Below are 19,638 nucleotides of genomic sequence, written 5' to 3'. Positions count from 1 at the left end.
TGGTCGTGATCCAAACTGCCAGCAAAGATTATAGCGCCGAACGTAAAGATTGATTTACAGTATGTTTTTGAAAAATCAAATCTGAACGCGGTGAGAAGCGTCCAATATAATGCGATTCTGCAGGGGTTTCTCTCTTTTTGTGTTCGTCCGCGTAAAAACTTTCCACCCTATATGTCAGGTCACTGTGTTGTCACCTTGATCTTTGTGACTTCACCGCGTGGGCATGTTGACTTGACCTCGACAAATCGAAAACAACCAACTGAAGCAGACGACCGGCGGGAAGAAACATGATTGGATATATTAACGGTTTGGAGTTTGTACCTGAGGTATTTTCACAGTAAAAACTCATGCGATCTGCTTCTTCATTTTATAAAAGCAAAACTCAGACGAATCAAATTAATCTTTTTACAATTCGTGTTATCATTGGAACACATGCACACTTTTTACGAGAAATTAACAAATAAGTTTACAACCGCCTCTGTATCCACATTTCAATATTTTCACGCTGTACGCATGCGTGTGAAATTTGGCGCCAGATACAGCGCGGATTTTCTGTCGATCAAACGCAGACTGCCTTCGTGTTTCGTCAAACAACGTTCTTGATCACAGTTATCTGAAAAACTACCTCAGATTTTCACCATGTTTGTGCGAAAGAGAGGTTAGTAAGCTTCATTATTTCACTGATTGATCCGATACATATGCCTTGGCAAGACGATTTAGAAATTGGTGATTTTTTTTCTTTCTTTTTTGACACATTGGGACTTAGATTATATGTGCTGATGTGCATGTATTGCACACCATTTTTGATAAACTTATTCTGTGGTGAAGCATCTGTTGTAAAACGAAATAAGAAAAAGGTTACACACAGAACGGAGAAGTAATTAGTAACACAAATGAGAACAGAAAATAAAGTCTTTTAAATGGGTGTAATTTTTATTTGCACTGGGCAGCATATGACAGAAAAGAAAGTGGTTGCTTTGTTAAGTAATCCGACTGCCCAGATCTTATAAATCATCATCTGTTGGAATTCGGCTGAAGTCATTTGGAAATGGTTAATAGTAGCAGCTGTACATTCGACTGGTAGCTGAGTTTGTTGGTGTATTAATGTGACACATTTGTCAATTTGTCACGCTACAGAGTTTGAAAGTAGGGTGCGCATATAAGGCGCCAAACAGTTCCACTTCCAGTTTAGGAAATGCGATAGCATTCGTTAAAACTTAACTGTACAGTCTATGACCAGTAATGGTTGATAATATATCGATTTAATTTTCATGTTTTCTCTAGAGGGACAAAGACTGATATATTAGAAATTATGATAGTATTGTCTTAGCATCTGGATTTCTACTTCAACCCCACCCACCCACCCCCCTCCCATCATTCATAGAAAAACAATTTTGCATTTTCTGACCAAAGATTGTAAATTTAGTTACATACTCATTACTTGACCATCAATTGATCAAGTAACAATATATGTATATATATAATATATATATATTATGGAATGTACTTTCATTTCAACTAAAACCTGCACCAACATCATGAAATGTACTTTCACTTCAACTAAAACCTTCACCAACTTTATTTAAATTGAATCATACACTATTTGGGAGTCTCAAATATTTTTTTTTTTAAGTTTTGATGAGTAAAAAGTGAGACAATAAGAGTGGAACTGGAAACTTTGCTTAACCTTGTTATTTTAGATAATTTAGAAGAGATTTAAAAGTTTTTCAGTAGAAGTGAAACAAAGCCTGAGATCATTATTGTTATTTTTATGCCAAATGAATAGAAAGCAAGGGAGGGATTGAATCTGTTACATTGAATTAATTTACAAATTTGTAATATAGCTATGTCTTCGCAAACTTTGTCTAGCTCTTAAAAGAATTGAAAAGGGGTGGGACACAATGAAGATCACTGTCAAAGTTTATGTTGGGTGTGTTCATTGTTTTAATCACAGTGGTTTAGAACTGCTATGTTTTCATCATTCAGTCACTGCAACATTTTTTTCTCATTTTAACTTGTTGCAGACGGCCGTAACGAGGATGTTCACTTCGATAAGATTACATCCAGGATTGAAAAGCTGTGCTATGGACTTCATAAAGAGTTTGTTCAACCAGTGAGTGAATTGCTTTTTTCTGGTCTAGTGTTAGTTGAAACTTTCCTTCCCCCCCCCCCCCCCCTTTTTTTTTTTTTTTTTTTTATATTATGAAAGTTGTGTTCAATAAATGGAACATTTCTCCAGTTTTGTTACACAAGTGTTCATGTTAAAGAGCCTAGCTTCACATTTTTAGTCCTAATTTGCATACTTACTTTGTTAGATGTTTTTTTCTGTCTACATACTTAGTGTTGCAAAAACAAACTGATATTCACAATTTTGAGGTTGTTTTTTTTTCTCTCTCTCAGAAAAGTATAACTTACTATTGTTAGTCAGTTGAAGCCTTGGAATTTCTTTTTTCATAACAATAGTTATAACAGATCAGGGTATGATCAGTATGATGAATATTTAAAACAAAACACAAAAACGTTTTCAATATTGTTTTATATTGGGTAGTTGGTAAACAGCTTTTTATCACTGCATATAATGAACATGCTATTGGCCTTGTCTTTTGTAGCCAGCCATCACAATGAAAGTGATCAGTGGTCTGTATCCGGGTGTGACCACTGTGGAGCTAGACAATCTTGCTGCTGAAACAGCTGCCACCATGACCACCAAACATCCTGACTATGCTGTCCTGGCTGCTCGCATCGCTGTCTCAAACCTGCACAAAGAAACAAAGAAAGTTTTCAGTGGTCAGTATTACTTTTTTTTTAAAAGCTAGCGTAAATGCCTTAAATTTTAAAACCCTGAATACCCCATTTCTTGTCAATATTTGCAATAAACCATTCAAATTGTATATCTGACTTTTAGGAGTCTCAGTGTCCTGTAAGTACTGATTGGCAAGATGTTGTATACAATTACTTATATTGTCTGAAATGCGTGCTGAACACAGGACCTCAGTTTTTCATCTCATTAGTGCTACTAGATGCTCAGTTTGATTTCCTATTCAAACTTGGGAGAAAGGGCAAGAGTAAGATTTGAACCCATTCCCTCAGTCTGTATTGGCAGACTTGGCGTCTTAACTGTTCTGCCACCTACCTGGAGCTGTGCCTTACCTGGACACATTCATAGATCTGATGTTTGAATTGACTGATGTATTTTTGTATTTAGACTAGTGTAGCAGACATTCATAGATCTGATGTTTGAATTGACTGTCTGGTGTATTTTGTATTTAGACTAGTGTAGCAGATGTGACAACAGCTATGCCTGTACTTACATATATATCTTTGAATTGACTATTTTTTACTTTTCTGTAACAGATGTGATGACTGATCTTTACAACTGGATCAACCCCAAAACTGGCCTATCATCCCCTATGATCTCAAAGGAAACTTTTGACATCATCATGAAACACGAAGCAGTAAGATATACGATTTCACAGGCAGAAGCTGTATTATGCAGATGTAATAGCTTCAAAATGTTTTTAAACTAATGGTGTAAAGAAAGTGGTTATTCTCAATTTGTTAAATGAGCAGGACAATTTTATTGTCCAAAGCATATCTAGTTATTCCTCTCAAGTGAGAGCTTGTGTGTGTGTGTGTGTATCCAATTTCACTAACAGAAGCTGTACAAGTGTATCAAAGATGAAATGATTCCTGATATTGTGATAATGATAATTTTTTTAGTCCTTCAGATTGTTATGAAACTGTAAAGAAAGTAGTTATTCTTAATTCAGTAAATGAGCTGAAGACTACATTTATCTGAATCAGTTTCCTTTATATCATTTTAATTTTTATATAAATCATTTATATCCGTTCAAGCTTATTCTTTTTTCTATCATAAAACATTTCACATCAGTGTCATTCTAAATGAAATGAAAAATCTGGTTTCAAGATAAATTTTATCCAAAAAAAAATTTGGTATTGTTTCATTCCAGCATGTACTTATTTGTTATGTTTTTTGTGTCTTCTTTTAGCGTTTGAACTCTGCCATTGTCTACGACAGAGATTACAATTACAACTATTTTGGATTCAAGGTATGTGCTTCCCTCTCCAGTGTGAGTGTGTGCGCAAGTTCATAGATTATATATTTGACCTTTATTATAAATTAGACAGGACACATGCATAATTGTTTTATTTTTCCTTGTCTCTTGATCAGTATTTCCTTCTTTGACTTTGCAAAAAACAGCTTTAGAAAGAAAAAAATGTTTTTCCCATTAATTTTAAGATGATTTATTCATTATCCACCGGAAATTTAAATACAACAGTGATGATATTGTACCTTGTGTTAACACATAATGAAAGTAAAGATGCCTTCATGTTCGCATGTCACTGTGAGCGATGCCTTTTTTTCTTTATTCTTGTGTGTGCACGTTTGGATATAAATATGCTTATCCCCTTATGTATAGTGCTATAATGAATGCTATTACGTTTTTGGTTTCAGACACTGGAGAGATCCTATCTTTTGAAAATTGATGGAAAAGGTAATATTTGTATTCAGTATGCAGTGACCAAATGATGACAATTTGTTTGAATATATTGTGAACATTCATTGTATTGGATAAAGAGGGTATATCCAATGGAAGACAATTTTTTTTTCAAGAGTAATACAGTTTGTTACCTATACTTGATTTAAAAAAAATTTTGTGGATATATGCTCATAGCTGTCAGTGTCAGCCTTAAGAAACTAGCCTGGAAAGTGAAAATGTCTGACTTGTGTGCGTTGTGTCATGTAAAACCCACAAAAAAAAAAGTTTTGAAAAAAACATAGTAACCATGTAACTTGGAAATAGATGGATTTCAGTCTTGTGATTGAAACTTTAGGATGTTAATATGGCACTGTTTCGTTACCATCTTCAGTCAGATTGTGGTACCAACACATGCACAATGGAGCAAAACAAAACAGTAAATAATCTGGTAACTTGAGAAAAGTTACAGAGTCCTTTTGTCAACATTTTTTTTTTGTTTGTTTTGTTTTTTACACAAAATAATTAACATCCATGATGCTTGACACTAATTGCATTCTTTTTCTGACAGTGGTGGAACGACCCCAGCACATGTTGATGAGAGTGTCTGTTGGTATCCATGGTGAAGACATCCCTGCTGTGATAGAGGTCAGAATGAGATTTTTTTTTTCCCCCATGAAATGATAGTTTGGGTTATGTTACTGAATTTGTGAAATATTTGTACAGTAGGGCTGTGAGAAAAAAGAGCATTGGGATTAGGGATGGAGTTTCTCCCTCAGTATTTTTCTGTCTCTTAACAGTAACACTTCATGAATGTCATCTCTCAGTCTGATGCACATTTCTAAAGACAGCAAACATAATTCTCCATGCTACTTCACTAATCTCTTGACATTTGCCATTCAGGAAAATCAAATTTGTGTGCTTTATTTTGATCACACTAAGCATTATTTTTTCTACTATGAAAAGAAAATGTATATTCCTGTAGTTGTATAAACAAAAGTACAAGTATTAAATTCACATTACCAGCATGGTATGCAACACAATGCAAGGATGTTATTGTACATGATAGATCTGTTCTGTAGGAAAGAATTGTTCTGTAGAAGCATTCTGGCAGTGGAAAACACACCTCTACACAACATAATGCAGCTGGTTGTGGATTGTTGACTTTCAGACCTACAACCTGATGTCAGGAAAGTGGTTCACTCATGCCTCTCCAACCCTGTTCAACGCCGGAACCTGCCGTCCTCAGCTGTCAAGGTAGGAAAGTCTGAAGGTGGACTGAGGATTGGAAGGGTGGGGTGTTAAAGGGTTAAAAGTCCCATTGCCTTTTACGGCCATCGTAGTAGTGAATTCATAGTCCCTGTAAATAGTGTAAAAGTACCAAGAAAGCCCCCTTGAAAAGAAACTTTTAGAAATGTTTTATCTCTGTTTTTGGTCTTTATATGTTTTTGGATGACATTCTTTCTTATGCCAGGACAGGACAGTCATGGAAAATTGAAGTCAATTTTATAGAAAGTCTTGGAATTAAGAATAGTTATGAAAACAGTCTACAAAAACAACAAATACTTGGATTAATTGAAGAATGAAGTTGAACATTTGAATTTGTTAGAATAATTTGGACCATCAACAACTGTATAGTGTAACTTACTAAGTATATATGTGCACTTGTAAGGTATCACCCAAGATACTTTGAGGACAATACCAGTTAAGTGCATTTGTGGTGCTAAACCAAGACAAAAGATATGTAATGGCTTTGTTATTGTCTTTCTGACAGCTCCACTTGGGACATGTAAATCATATTTGTAAGTTTTATCCTCACAGTTTGCCATCTTGATAACAGAACTACATTTTGTGAGGAAAACAGTTCATTTCCGGTCATCAAAATGTCTGCTGATGGCATGGTAAAATTTTAGAAAAGTCACAGAATTTTGAACTTGGAAACTTGATGGTCTTTGCTGAAAGTTCCTAGCCTATTGTAACCCTGAACACTCAGACTAAAAACAAGAACAAAAAATTTATTACGTACTGACAAATCTGCTTTCTGCTTTCAGCTGCTTCCTGCTGACCATGCACTCAGACAGTATTGAGGGGATCTACGACACCCTCAAGCAATGTGCCCTGGTGTCCAAGAGTGCTGGGGGCATTGGTCTGAATGTTCACTGCATCCGTGCCACTGGCAGTTACATTGCTGGGGTAAGGAAAGTATAATGATGTTTGTGGTGACAGAACCACAATACAAACAAAAAAACAAACAAACAAGGAATAGGTATGCTGGTGGTACTGTTTCTATGTTCTGTATCATTAGGGGTTATGTTGTTCAGGAAGTGGTGATGGTTGTGATTAGGGCTGATAGAATAGTATGGGACAGACGCGTTAGTCATCCTGTTTCTTATGGGTAATTCCTAACAATTTTTTTTTTTTTATATTGAGCTAGGTTTTATGGACAAGAAAACTCATTCATTGTTTACTTTAGAATAGTTTCATGTTCCATATATAATGGGGATTGGGGGGAGGGGATGAGCTGTATACAGACTTTATTCGTGAAATACTGATCTGCATGACATCCTTGACAGAAAAAAACAAAAGAAGAAAACCTTGTCTCTCCACCCCCAGACCCCCATTACTTGTGGAGTTGTCTTGTATTGGTGAGTTGATTCATCAAACTTTAGTCACAACAGTGCTGTGTACACATATTTAGGCACAAGTTACCGTAAACTGTGCTGTGTTCCTGATTTTAATGATTTTGGTCTGGAACTAGTTAGTGGAAGCAGAAAATTAGGATGGGCATGTCTCCACCAATATCCATCTATTTCTTAAGAAAAACCACCCCATCCTTGTCAAATGGGGAAAAAAGATTCAGCCACTCAGTTTTTAGGTGGGTTTTTTTTTTTCCATAGCATATTCATATGAATAAATGATATATATATTTATCATCACTGACTTTTTTTTTCTTTTTTTGTGTTTGTGAAGACCAATGGTGTGTCCAATGGACTGATCCCTATGCTGCGCGTGTACAACAACACTGCACGCTACGTGGATCAGGGTGGGAATAAGGTATGGCTTTGGTTTTTGTATCGATGTGCACCTGCATGCTCTTCATAATTCAGAAATTGTGTGTGTGGGGGGGGGGGGGGGTACTTTTTCATTAAAAGTTCAGTAGTGAAGAAAGAACATTTAGTATACAAGAGTGGTGTTGTTTTGTATGTGTGAGTGATACCAGTTTCCACCTGCATAGTGGTGCCAGACTACAAATAAAACAGTTGTCATAATAAATTATCATCACAGAAACAATATTTTTTTGGTTTGGGGACATTGAAGTCACAAGTTATTGAGGTACCAGCATTGATTTACATGCAGAACAATTTTGAAGATCACCAGCAGTTTAAACTTTGATGAGTTGCAGCAACAAAGACCAAATGATTGATGAATTTAGATTAGCATACATCTCTGGGAGGGATCTGGTCATGGGCCTAAAATGGGTTCAAACCTGTGTCCTCCGGTCTGTCTTAGTGATGATAACCACTTAGAACAGCTGGTTAACATACATTCCATGTGGTAACCACTTAACCAGGGCAGTTAGTTTATGTACATTCCATGTGGCTGCAGGTTTGTACTTGTTTCTTGTGCTCTCCATGGGTCACAGTCTTTCCTCTTGCTTGTATACTCAGAGAAATGGTTCAGTTCTTTGATGCTGAACAGAGACCTGGCGCTTTTGCCATCTACCTGGAACCATGGCACGCAGACATCTTCGACTTCCTGGACCTGAAGAAAAACACTGGGAAGGAGGAGACACGTGCTCGGGACCTGTTTTACGCTATGTGGATTCCGGACCTGTTCATGAAGAGAGTGGAGGAGAACGGGGACTGGACGCTGATGTGCCCCAACGAGTGTCGCGGCCTGGGTGACACGTGGGGCGAGGAGTTTGAAGAGCTCTACATCAAGTGAGTTGAATGTGGATAACACGTCCGTTTTCACCGAGGCTTTTTTTTTTTTCTTTTTTTTCTTTTTCTTTTTTTCTTTTATATAGTTTACTCTAAAAAAAGGGGGTTTATGAATTGCTTTTCTGGATCATTCCTTTGTGTTCAATCATCCAAGAGTTTGTTGTCTGTCAAAAAGTGGTGCACAGTTATTTCTGTAATAAATGTTAAGATGATAAGAACAATAGGGCTATTCTTGAAAAGCTGGTTTTCAGTTTTTAATCTTTGAACATGATCACACACACAATATACAACTCAACACAAATATCACCAAAAAAAAAAAAAAAAAATCACACAACAAAAACATACCCACACAAAATACCTGCTTCAAAATACTGGAACTGAATGAGGAACGATGTACTCTGCAACAAATCATTCACTTTGTTTGGAATAGTTACTGTCTCGCAGAGAAAATGTCCATAGAATTAAATGTACATCCATAAGCATAAGAGAAAAACACACCTCATGACAGGTATGAGAAGGCAGGCAAGGGACGCAAGACCATCAAAGCCCAGACACTGTGGTACGCCATCATTGAGTCGCAGACTGAAACAGGAACTCCCTACATGCTGTACAAAGATGCCTGCAATCGCAAGTCCAACCAGAAGAACCTGGGCACCATAAAGTGCAGCAACCTGTGCACAGAGATTGTGGAGTACAGCAGCAAAGATGAGGTACATTTTTGTTCTGATAAGTTTCTGTCGTAGTCTTGCCATACTGTCTGTCTTAAGTGTTCTGTGATATCCAGAATTGATATTCCTTTGGGTTTGCACTGGATACTGCACTTGCTGTCTCTCTCCTTTTCTCTTGGTGGGAGCAAAAAATATTAATTTTCACAGTTCTATATTATGTTTTAACTTGAGGTTGCATTTTCATACATCCCATTTGCATCTGAAGTAGTTTGAGTGAAAGATTATATTAATATCTAAAATATTAAAATCACAATGGGTAGGAAGATACATCAGAGTGGCTGTTACAGTCCTGTGATTTTAATTACCACAATTCTATAAGATTATCTTAACTCAAATTTCACTTGTTAATTTTTATACATCCCATTTGCATCTGAAGTGGTTTGAGTGAAAGATTATATCAATATCCTAATAATTTTAAAATGACAACGGGTATGAAGATAATATCAGAATGGCTGTTACAGTCCTGTGTGACTTATTCACATTCTGTTCCACAATATAGCTGGTGCCTCTTGCGGTTTGTTTTGTAATGGGCTTTTCACCAGAAATTACTCTTACATCATTGAGACCCAACTGTACTGAGAAGAATCGCTTACAGACTTTTGGAGGTCTGTCATTCTCAGTCTGTGATTAGTATGTGTTGGATGGCATCAGCAGCCAGAAATCTGTTTTTTAAAAAAGGTTTAAAAAAAAAAAATTATTATTTTTTTTTAAAAAGCTTCAGTTCGTCTCAACATGGTTAGTGACGGGGTAAAATACCAATGCTGGTATGTTACGGTGTGTGTGGGTTTTTTGTGTGGGTTTTTTGTTGTTATTTTTTTGTTTTTTTTTGTTGGTTTGCATTCTTTAGTTTCATATTAAAGTATATATGTGTCTTTGAATAAAACTCAAGAGATATTTCCCAAAGTGTCATTGGGGAAGATGGGTTCCCACTCACCCCCATCTCTTTTTCTCATACACAATTAGTTTGCACAGGTAGGATGATAATTTCAGTCCCAAAGTCATTGAAAACTTATAGACTGCCCATCCTTAGCTAAATAGAATTTCATTCTTCTTTTTTTTTTATACTGTTTGATAACAGCAATTACAAACTGATCCTGTCACTTTTTATTTTGAGACAAATACTGAGAAATATAGGTCAAATTGACAGAAGATTGCCTAGGCACAAACATTTAGAACAGTTGTTTCCCTTTGACTGTTGAACGGCTAAGAAATCATAGAACTCTTAACTGTCAGAGCCACTTATTTGCAATCCTTATAACTGCCAGAGCCATCGCAATTTTTTTTGTGTTGGAACGTTGGAAAAAAAAAAAAGATCTGAGAACAGTTCAGTGATTGCAGTTACTGATTTAGAGAATCCCTGTCTCCCTGTTCACCCCAGGTTGGCTTGTGGTTGTCCTACATACATGTTAACTGTGATTTGACAGGTGGCTGTGTGCAACTTGGCGTCCATTGCTCTCAACATGTATGTAGATGAAAAGAAGAGGCAGTTTGACTTTGTGAAATTCCGCGAAGTGATCAAAGTGATGGTGCGCAATCTCAACAAGATCATCGACATCAACTTCTACCCTGTGGAGGAGGTGATTATTACTCCTTTTTCTTTTCTTTTCGATCTTGTTGATGTGGGATTTTGTTGTTTGGGTTTGTTTTGATTGGGGAGGGGGGATTTAAATTTGTATTTTTCATTTCATTTGTTTTTTGTTTCTTTTTTTCTTTTTTTTTTCTTTTTTTTTTGGTTCTGTCTTATTTTGTTGTTTATCGTGACTACTTTTTATGCAAAAATCTTACAGTTGTTGAAAAGACTGCTGGAAGCATTAATCAAGAAATGATTTTGTAAATGCCAAACCATTTGATAAAACTGAACAACTGGGAAGTATTACCAAAAATATACAGAGATCTGATTGACAGGTCTACACAGAATGGTGTAACCTTACTGGACTAAATGACAATTTTTTGTTGTTTTCTTTCATTTTTACACACACACACTCACACACAATTACATTTTTACACATTCATGGACAACCACCTCAGTGTTTGCTGGTATGAGTAGGCAATTAGGTTCTGAAACATTTTGTGTCTTATCTTATGTGACTCAACAGGGATCGAAGTAATACAGCTTCCTGATTCTTAACACATATTCTAAGCTATTTACGGGAGTTGAATAGAAAATTGCTTTTTTTTTTTCTTCTCCCTAGTTTAAAGCATTTACAGCTTATATTGACAAAGTTTATACACTATAGTTTCCCTGTCCTGTACAAGAGAAAAATAAACACACAACACACACACACACACAAACACACAACACACACCACACAACACAAACACACACACACACACACACACACACACACACACACACACACACACAAAGTCACCTGGGTCTTATGCTGGTCCTGATATCTTCAGGCTCGGCGATCCAACATGCGGCACAGGCCGATCGGGCTGGGAGTGCAGGGCCTGGCGGATGCCTTCATTCTGATGCGCTACCCCTTCGACAGCGAGGAGGCACAGCAGCTGAACAAGGAGATCTTTGAGCACCTGTACTTTGCTGCTCTTGAGGCCAGCTGTGAGCTGGCGGAGAGGGACGGTCCCTACGAGACGTACGAAGGGTCTCCTGTCAGCCAAGGGGTATAGACATTTTGTCTATCATTCCATCTTTTTTTTTTTTTTTAAATCTGTTTTTTTTTACTTATTTTCTACTTTTTTTTTTCTTTTTTTGTGAAAGGCAATACAAGATTCAACTTCAATTGTCCATTTAACATTGAAAAGTGTCCTTTAGCAGCATATTATTATTAAGCATGAAACATTTACACACATTTGAAATACTAAATTTACACATCGTTTGAATGTTGTTGCCCTTGGCATAAAATGGATTTCAGCCACCTTCCAGACCTGATCTTTTAGCATTCAAACTTGTGTTTTTCATGTTTATCCATATTATTGATTTATGTGATCTTAAAACATGCTGAAACAACGGAGAAATGTTGATAACTTAAATCAGTTAATGCATTTGCGTGTGTGTGTATATATATATTTTTTTTTTTTTTTTTTTTTTTTTTTTCTCCAAACAGATTCTGCAGTTTGACATGTGGGATGTCAAACCATACACAGACCTGGACTGGACAACACTCAGAGCTAAGATTGCGAAGTAAGTTCATTGAATTTACTTAAGTTTTATGATTTTATTGTTACTGGGTTCACTGATCTTGTACACAAAAATAAATATTGAGTAATATGTTGCAACATAGATACCACACTGTTAGCTGAAAAGCGTAAGTTATAGGCTGAATTGATGATGCAAACCTGTCATACATTTAAACAAAAATAATACTGCTTTTGAAGTTTGAAGAAATAAGACAGTAATTGCAATGAGTTAACTCAGTAACTACAAACAAACAAAACATTTAAGATTATCTGCAAACTTTTTCATTCATACCTTGTCTATCATCATCATCCTCTTTCCCGCACCACCCAAAGACCCTCTCTTTCTTCTTGTTTTGTAGTGTTTGAAAACTAGATTTTATGTGCTTTGATACAATAGTAGGTGAAGAGTATAACGCTGCAGGTGAGCTGGTTTTTTTGTTTTGTTTCTGTGTTTGTTTTTACTGTCAGTTGTCTGACTCCCTGAAAATGAACTTCTCAGGCATGGAGTGCGGAACAGTCTGCTTGTGGCTCCCATGCCCACTGCTTCCACAGCACAGATTTTGGGCAACAATGAATCAATAGAAGCCTACACCTCTAACATCTACACCAGGCGTGTGCTGTCTGGGGAATTCCAGGTGAGACTGCATCCATGTATGATTCTTGTCTGTCCCTTTTTCTTTTCCTGTGTCTCTCTCTCACTCTGTCTCTGTCTCTCTACCCCCTCTCTCTCTGTCACTCTCCCTCCCTTGTTTTCTCTGTATCTTACTATCTGTCTGACTGTTTCAGCATAATTCCTCTCTCTCTCTCTCTCTCTCTCTCTCTCTCTCTCTCTCTCGCCTACACCCTCCCTACCTTTACTCTGTACACCCTCCCCCACCCCACCACCACTTTCCTTTTTCCTTCATCATTGCCACTGCTCCAAGCATTTGTCTTGTTGTGTCAAAGTTGCTGCCATAGTAAAGGTAAAGGACAGTTTCTGAAGCTTCTCTGTTTCATTGACAGGTTGTGAATCACCACCTGTTGAAAGACCTGACAGACCTGGGCCTGTGGAATGACCACATGAAGACCCTGCTCATTGCTGAGGGTGGATCCATCCAGGTATTGCCCTGTTGTATTGTGTAAAAAATGAAACTACTCCACCCCATCCCACCCACCCTTTTTTTGTGTGTGTGTTTTGTTTCATAACATTGCAATTTTATATTTAGGAAACCAAAAACTAGACTCCCATCAGCATTTATGCACACTGCTTGTCAACATAAAAATAAGGGATTTGATTCATGAATAATGTTTGCTCTCTCTGTAGCAGGTCAAGTATGTGCAGTGAAGACTGGGAGTGATGTATGTGAACAATTGAAACAATTTCATCTCACCTTGCCTTCATTTGGTCTTGTTATGCTCTCAGCAAGAGTACAGTTTTTGTTATGTATCCAAATTGAGAAAGTCACAAATATGAGAATAATTATAAACTTCAACAGATGTGAACGTAAAGTGAAATAACGATTGGCTTTGGCTATTTGCTGTTGAAGCACAAAGCTTATAGCTTCAACACAATTGAGACAGTCAGCAAAAAAATGTACTTTGAGACGGGGCAGGGGATGAGAATTCATTTTGTGCGGAGTGTCATTGAAAATGAAGTCACCTTCATTCACTTACAGAATATCAAAGGCATTCCAGATGACCTGAAAGCCCTGTACAAAACTACGTGGGAGATCTCCCAGAGGGTGATCATCAAGATGGCTGCTGACCGTGGCGCCTTCATCGACCAGAGCCAGTCGCTCAACATCCACATTGCGCAGCCCAACTACGGCAAACTGTCCAGCATGCATTTCTTCGCCTGGAAATCGGTTAGTTGGGATTTGGCTACTCCTATATATATATATATATATATATATATATGTGTGTGTGTGTGTGTGTTTTGGGTTTTTTGTTTCTAAATTTAATATTACTTTTTTACCTCTCTCATTAACTTGACTACTGCTCAGAAAATATGCTCATCAGTGAAAGGGCTGTTGCCTTACTGAGAAAACTTTGAGCTCAGGGGTCAGGATGAAGTTACCACCTGTTCATTTAGACTTCTCCATCACGATGATTTATTGCTTTTATTCAGGCAAAATCATGTACACCTTGACTGCCATTTTAATTCGTGGTACACTGATTACATTTCACTGAGGATCAGGTGTCTGTTTTTTGTCATCTCTTAACGAGAACTGCACAATTGCATAGAAGTTATTAACTGGCTTTTACTAAAATGTGAGTGATATATGGAAGACAAGTGCTGAGCTCTGTTTTGCAAAAGGTTCAGGCAGGCATCACAAACACCAGCTTATATTTTGAGCACAGTTTTACAGTACATGGTTTTTTTTTTTGTTCTTGTTTTTTTTCTTGGCCACTCTACAATCCTATATTAAATTATCTTTTTCAGTCACTGTGTTTACTCTGTGACCTGTACACACAGCAGAAAACGGTTTTTATACACACATAAAAGTAGAACATCTCGTTCTTGACGTAGAATTTCTATTAATTCAGAGCTATACCATCCCACATTTCCCTTTGAGATGCTTGCAGATGTGCAACTAAGGATTTGGGTATTTTTGTTACAAAAAGAAAAAAAGTTCTTAAAACATTTCCAATTTGTTCCTTAAAAAAAAACAAAGTTCAGAGTTTGGCATCTCTGTATGTGTGTTAACCAATACATTTCTGACTTTTTTTTTATGTTCATTTGTTGAAACAGGGGCTGAAGACCGGCATGTACTACCTTCGCACCAAGGCAGCTGCCAGTGCCATCCAGTTCACCATTGACAAGCAGAAGCTGGCCCAAGCTACGCAGGAAACTGAGAAAATGTCCATACAGACTGGCAAAGAGAGAGTAAGCAGCATGTCCATGATAGTCCCATTTTTGTTTATACTTTTTGTTTACTCATTGACACAAATTACAATTAAAATTTGAAGAAAAAAGGATAAACAGAAAATTCTGCTGTAGTCTTTAACTTTACATTTTGGTTGTAGTGATATTAGAAAAAAAAATAATGAATTTTCCATGATGGAACTTACAGTTAATCTATGTTCATCTCTCATAAGCTCATGTTGAATGTAATTTTTTAAAGATCTCTGCCTTCTGCTATTCTCTAAATGTTCTTGTCAAAATCTGTCTGTAAGCACTCTTTGTCTTTTCTGCATCACCTCCAGCCAACTCATTTTGTATGTATAAGGTATGAGAGAGAGGGATTGGTACAGGGGAGTGGAGGGACAGAAAGTGATCATGAGTGGATCATATGATTTGTGACTTTTTCTTTCACGTGCATTTAGAAAGGGTGCTGTGCAGCTGGATTTTATTACTATAATTACCACTTTTTTCTGGGATTGTATGTCAGTATTGGCAAACCTGGCATAAAGACTGATGCTTACAAAGTCTTTGGATTTTCCTTTTGAATCATACACTGGAGTTAACATTGCAAACCCAGTGAAAAGAAAGAAAGAAGACGCAGATTCCTATACTTAGACTGAGAAACAAAAGCTTGGTAGACGACTTGTTTTTCTTACACTGGCTGTCACTGAGTGACATGCTGCTTAAATTTCAAGTGTATGTTAGCACCTCTTTGAGCCATTGTTTTTTTGTGGTTTTTTTTTGTTGTTGTTTTTTTCGTAAAACTGGTGAAGGCATGTTGGTTAAGACTGCATTATTCAGTTCTATATTTCAGCAGCCTGGAGGAGATAGGGAGACCCAGGGTGGCAATGACAACGGGCAGGCACAGAGCGAGGAGGAGAGACAACAGCAGCAAGAGGAGAAAGACAAACAGAACATGGCTGTACTGATGTGCTCCCTCAAGAACAAGGAGGAATGCCTCATGTGTGGGTCCTAAGAAGCATGTTCTTCACATCTGTGGTGGAGGTGCTAAGGTACTGACTGAACACGAGCCTGACACCTCTGCCGAGTTGGACTTGTCCTGATGAACACAGCCCTGGCATCTGTGGCGAGATGCAGGCAAGGGCCAAGAAACTGGAAAGATGGTAGTTAAACTCGATTAACAAAAGTTGGACGGTCTTGGTTAATTAACGGAAGCAGGTTCTGCACGAATGATTGCATGGTTCTGTGTATTCTAGCAGTCTGTTCATTATAAAAACTTAAAAGACATTTGATTGCAGTGGATGTTTGGAAAAGACTCCTTGTAATTGTTCAGGTGATCTTGGAAATGAACAGTTTGTGGTTGACATTTGCTGTAGAAAACTCAGATGTTCACTGTTTCCCAAACATCTGGGTGTGTGAAATATGGAAGCTGATTGATCTGCCTGGGCTCAAATTCATGTCTGTGTAATGCCAGCTTTAAATCCATAGTTGGGGAAGGTTGTGGCATTGCCCTTTCTTTTGAAAAAAAGTTTGTTTTATGTTGTGGATAAAGAATGGAGAGAGAATGTGGTTGGTAACTGGGGTTTGAATTTATTGTACATCAGATAAGCTTCAGAACTGATTGTAGTTTTATTTTATTTTCCTGTTGCTTGTATAATCATTGGAAATACAGTAATATGACCATTTATTTAGCCACATATATTGTAATTTCTGTCATAACCTTTCAACAATTCCTGCAGAGTTGGAGCAGAGCATTTCTCTTTTGCACAAGGTCTGTCTTTGCTTGCAATTGGTTTGGGTCAGTTTATTTTTATTTTGTAATTCTTTATAAAGAAAGGGATGGAAAGTGTCACATGGCAGAAACAAGTTTTGATCTGAATCCCTTACATTTTGATTTCTGCACTGCTTGCCTGTCAAAGATGCAGGAATTGAGGCCATGGAGCAAAGAGCAACACTGTGGATCAAAGAGCAACACTGCTTCAAGGAAGCACTTTCCACAACTAAAAGACCTTCCACACTTTTTTTCTTTTCTTTTTTTGTTGTTAATATTGATCTGGTTGACATGCTTTTTTTTGTTAACATTTAATATGGATATGAATCTAACTGAACCGGTGGAACATGCTTTCAAAACATCAACCTTGCCACAAATACCCATCTTTCTCTTACTCACACTCCCCCCCCACCCCCCCCCCACACACTATATATATATATATATCTTTATTTGTATCATAACTGATGTCATTACATTTTTTTAAATTCTGATGGATCAATACCATTTTTGTAAGTAATAATGAGTACTTCAGACTTACCCAAGCCCCTGGCTGAGTATCTGAATTTTAGTGTTGAGATGACTTGATTTGTCCTTCATAAAAGGTGAATTAATAGAGATTTTGCTTTTATTGCGTAAAACTGAAATTTTTACTTATCAGTTTGTTATGAAACTGAACAGGATGCATCATATGTATTGCAATACTTTCTGCAATATTTTGTACATTATATCTTATTTATATGTGGGTATTTGCAAGAAGCCGAAATTAATTAACTGGCAAAATGAGAACAGTTGTTATAGTATGTGCATCTTTATTACTCTCTCTTTGTCACTTTATCCCTCTACATATATATTTGGGTATGTGCCAAGATGCCAACATTAATAAACTGACAAAAAGATAGCAACTCTGTTCTATTTTTGCATGTCATTTTGTGTTTGTGTGTCTATCTCTCATCCTGTCTACACTCTTTTTTCTATTTTCAATTTCTGCTCTCTGTGTTATCTTGCTGCTAGAGGAAACTGGACTTCAGGTGCTACGTTACTTGTGGTAAATGTTATTATTTATTTAGAAACATATTTTTCATCCTGCTTTAGCTTTGTCATTCAATGTAACGACATTGCAAGTAATCCAGAGTTATCTGCACTGCATAACTAGTCCCTGTTTCAGTCAGTCATTAGATTATTTGATTCTCAAATTTAGCAAGTTCTACAAAATGCAGCTGAAGTTTGGGGACAATACAACATCTATCCATTGCAAAAAAAGTCATTTATTTACTCTAAAAATGTTTCTTGGTGCTTCATTTAAGGGAAAAAAAGCCAAATTGTCTTGTATATAGGTTGATATGCATTTGATATTCTTTTGGATTTAATTGCATTTACTGGTTAAAACAAATGAATCAGTAGACTACCTCATAAAGGTTATAGCATGTTTTGGTTGCATTTGGTTCTGGTTAAAACTGATTCAGATGGATTACTCAGTCGATCCTACATAATGTTATATCACCTGGGCGAGAGAGGTAACATGAATTGGTCACGAGTAATAGAGAATTTGAAAACTGGTTTAGTTATGTTTGGTTCAACCAAGGCATTGAGAATACAGTTATGTTTTATGCTGATTTTGTGACAGGTTGTCAGTGGCAGAATTGTATTCATACATGAAAAACAATAAAAGATTAAATATGTTTTAAAATATGCTCCACATGATTGAAAAGCTTTGTCACTAAATTTAGATTTGGTATCTTGGAATACAGGAAATATTGGTTCAGGAAAGCTGTAACTGATTTCCCTTGTGATAATGCTGATGATTAATAAAAGATGAAATGCATTCCATGGTCATGTTTCCATGCTTAATGCAACTTAGGGAGCAGTTTATTCACCTTCACCTGTCCCATAACCCACTGGAGGGTCTTTGGGGGCACCACAGATGATTTCCAGACCATTTTAATACCAAGCAAATTAGTTAACCATGTTTGTGTCAACTTGTCTGCTTTGAACATCAGAACATGAAGATATAACTAAACCGTTTTGTACTTCAACACAGCATTTTAACTTTGGGATGTGCTAGTCACAACTAAGGAACAAATTGTTTTCTATACGGCACCATACAAAATGTCTGCACTTAGATTATGACCAGTTCCACCCATACACTAACAATGACCAAAACAACAATCAAATTCTTGAACAGTCACATAATGCAAATGATTTTGAAAACATTCATATTTGCATACTCTGTCACTTTATTATCTCCCCTTCTCTCTTTCCCTTCAATCATCCTCCAGGAATTCCATTACTCCCTATCGTCTGGAATGTCTTTCACAAGATAAGATGTGTATGAGTCATGTCCTGACAACCATGACCATCAGAGGAGGCAACTGCTGTCCCTTAGACCACTGGAGAGTCCCACAGCCATCTTGGATCTTTGGCATGCGCATCTAACTTTTTGTCAAAATCGTGAGCAATTCCAAAGGCAAGCAACATGGACAAAAGCAGCAAACGTGCTGTGATCCATTCAAAAGTTCAAATTCTCCATTGCTGCAACCAAACACTGTACAGTGAGGTGCCATCATATGCACATTAAGAATTCCAAAATCAAGGAAAATGTTGAAAAAGATGACTGCTGTTTCAAACATTCAGCATCTCTTAACTGCCTTTGTTGTTCCTAAGTTTGGAGAGCCCATTAACTTAGCACAGATCATGTGAAGCGCCTCTGTAAGTC

General features: G+C 37.0%; 1 protein-coding gene across 2 annotated transcripts; it reads left to right on the top strand.

Moving 5' to 3' along the window:
* Positions 1–432: 432 nt before the first annotated feature.
* On the top strand, positions 433–17,217 carry LOC143298808 (ribonucleoside-diphosphate reductase large subunit-like). Of its 2 annotated transcripts, none has more exons than XM_076611785.1 (20): positions 433–658; positions 2,025–2,113; positions 2,610–2,787; positions 3,355–3,455; positions 4,011–4,070; positions 4,478–4,517; positions 5,071–5,147; positions 5,671–5,756; positions 6,551–6,692; positions 7,470–7,553; positions 8,199–8,440; positions 8,949–9,150; positions 10,593–10,745; positions 11,572–11,793; positions 12,237–12,313; positions 12,809–12,944; positions 13,312–13,407; positions 13,965–14,153; positions 15,041–15,175; positions 16,011–17,217. In XM_076611785.1, the coding sequence occupies exons 1-20, from the start codon at positions 640–642 to the stop codon at positions 16,167–16,169; spliced, it is 2,487 nt and encodes an 828-aa protein (XP_076467900.1). In that variant the 5' UTR covers positions 433–639; the 3' UTR covers positions 16,170–17,217. The 2 variants fall into 2 exon arrangements, with proteins under 2 accessions (XP_076467900.1, XP_076467899.1); XM_076611784.1 differs by having other exon boundaries at positions 504–658; positions 16,008–17,217.
* The last annotated feature ends 2,421 nt before the right edge of the window (positions 17,218–19,638 follow it).

This window comes from Babylonia areolata, chromosome 24, assembly GCF_041734735.1.
Source record: "Babylonia areolata isolate BAREFJ2019XMU chromosome 24, ASM4173473v1, whole genome shotgun sequence".
Taxonomy (NCBI): domain Eukaryota; kingdom Metazoa; phylum Mollusca; class Gastropoda; order Neogastropoda; family Buccinidae; genus Babylonia; species Babylonia areolata.
The sequence above is the reverse complement of the archived record's forward strand: the minus strand, read 5'-3'. Positions and strand labels throughout refer to the sequence as shown.

Excerpts from the sequence above, each read along its gene's own strand:
- LOC143298808 (XM_076611784.1), top strand. Across the intron at positions 2,114-2,609 it reads ATAAAGAGTTTGTTCAACCA|CCAGCCATCACAATGAAAGT; the intron begins GTGAGTGAATTG and ends TGTCTTTTGTAG. Across the intron at positions 15,176-16,007 it reads TACAGACTGGCAAAGAGAGA|CAGCCTGGAGGAGATAGGGA; the intron begins GTAAGCAGCATG and ends TCTATATTTCAG.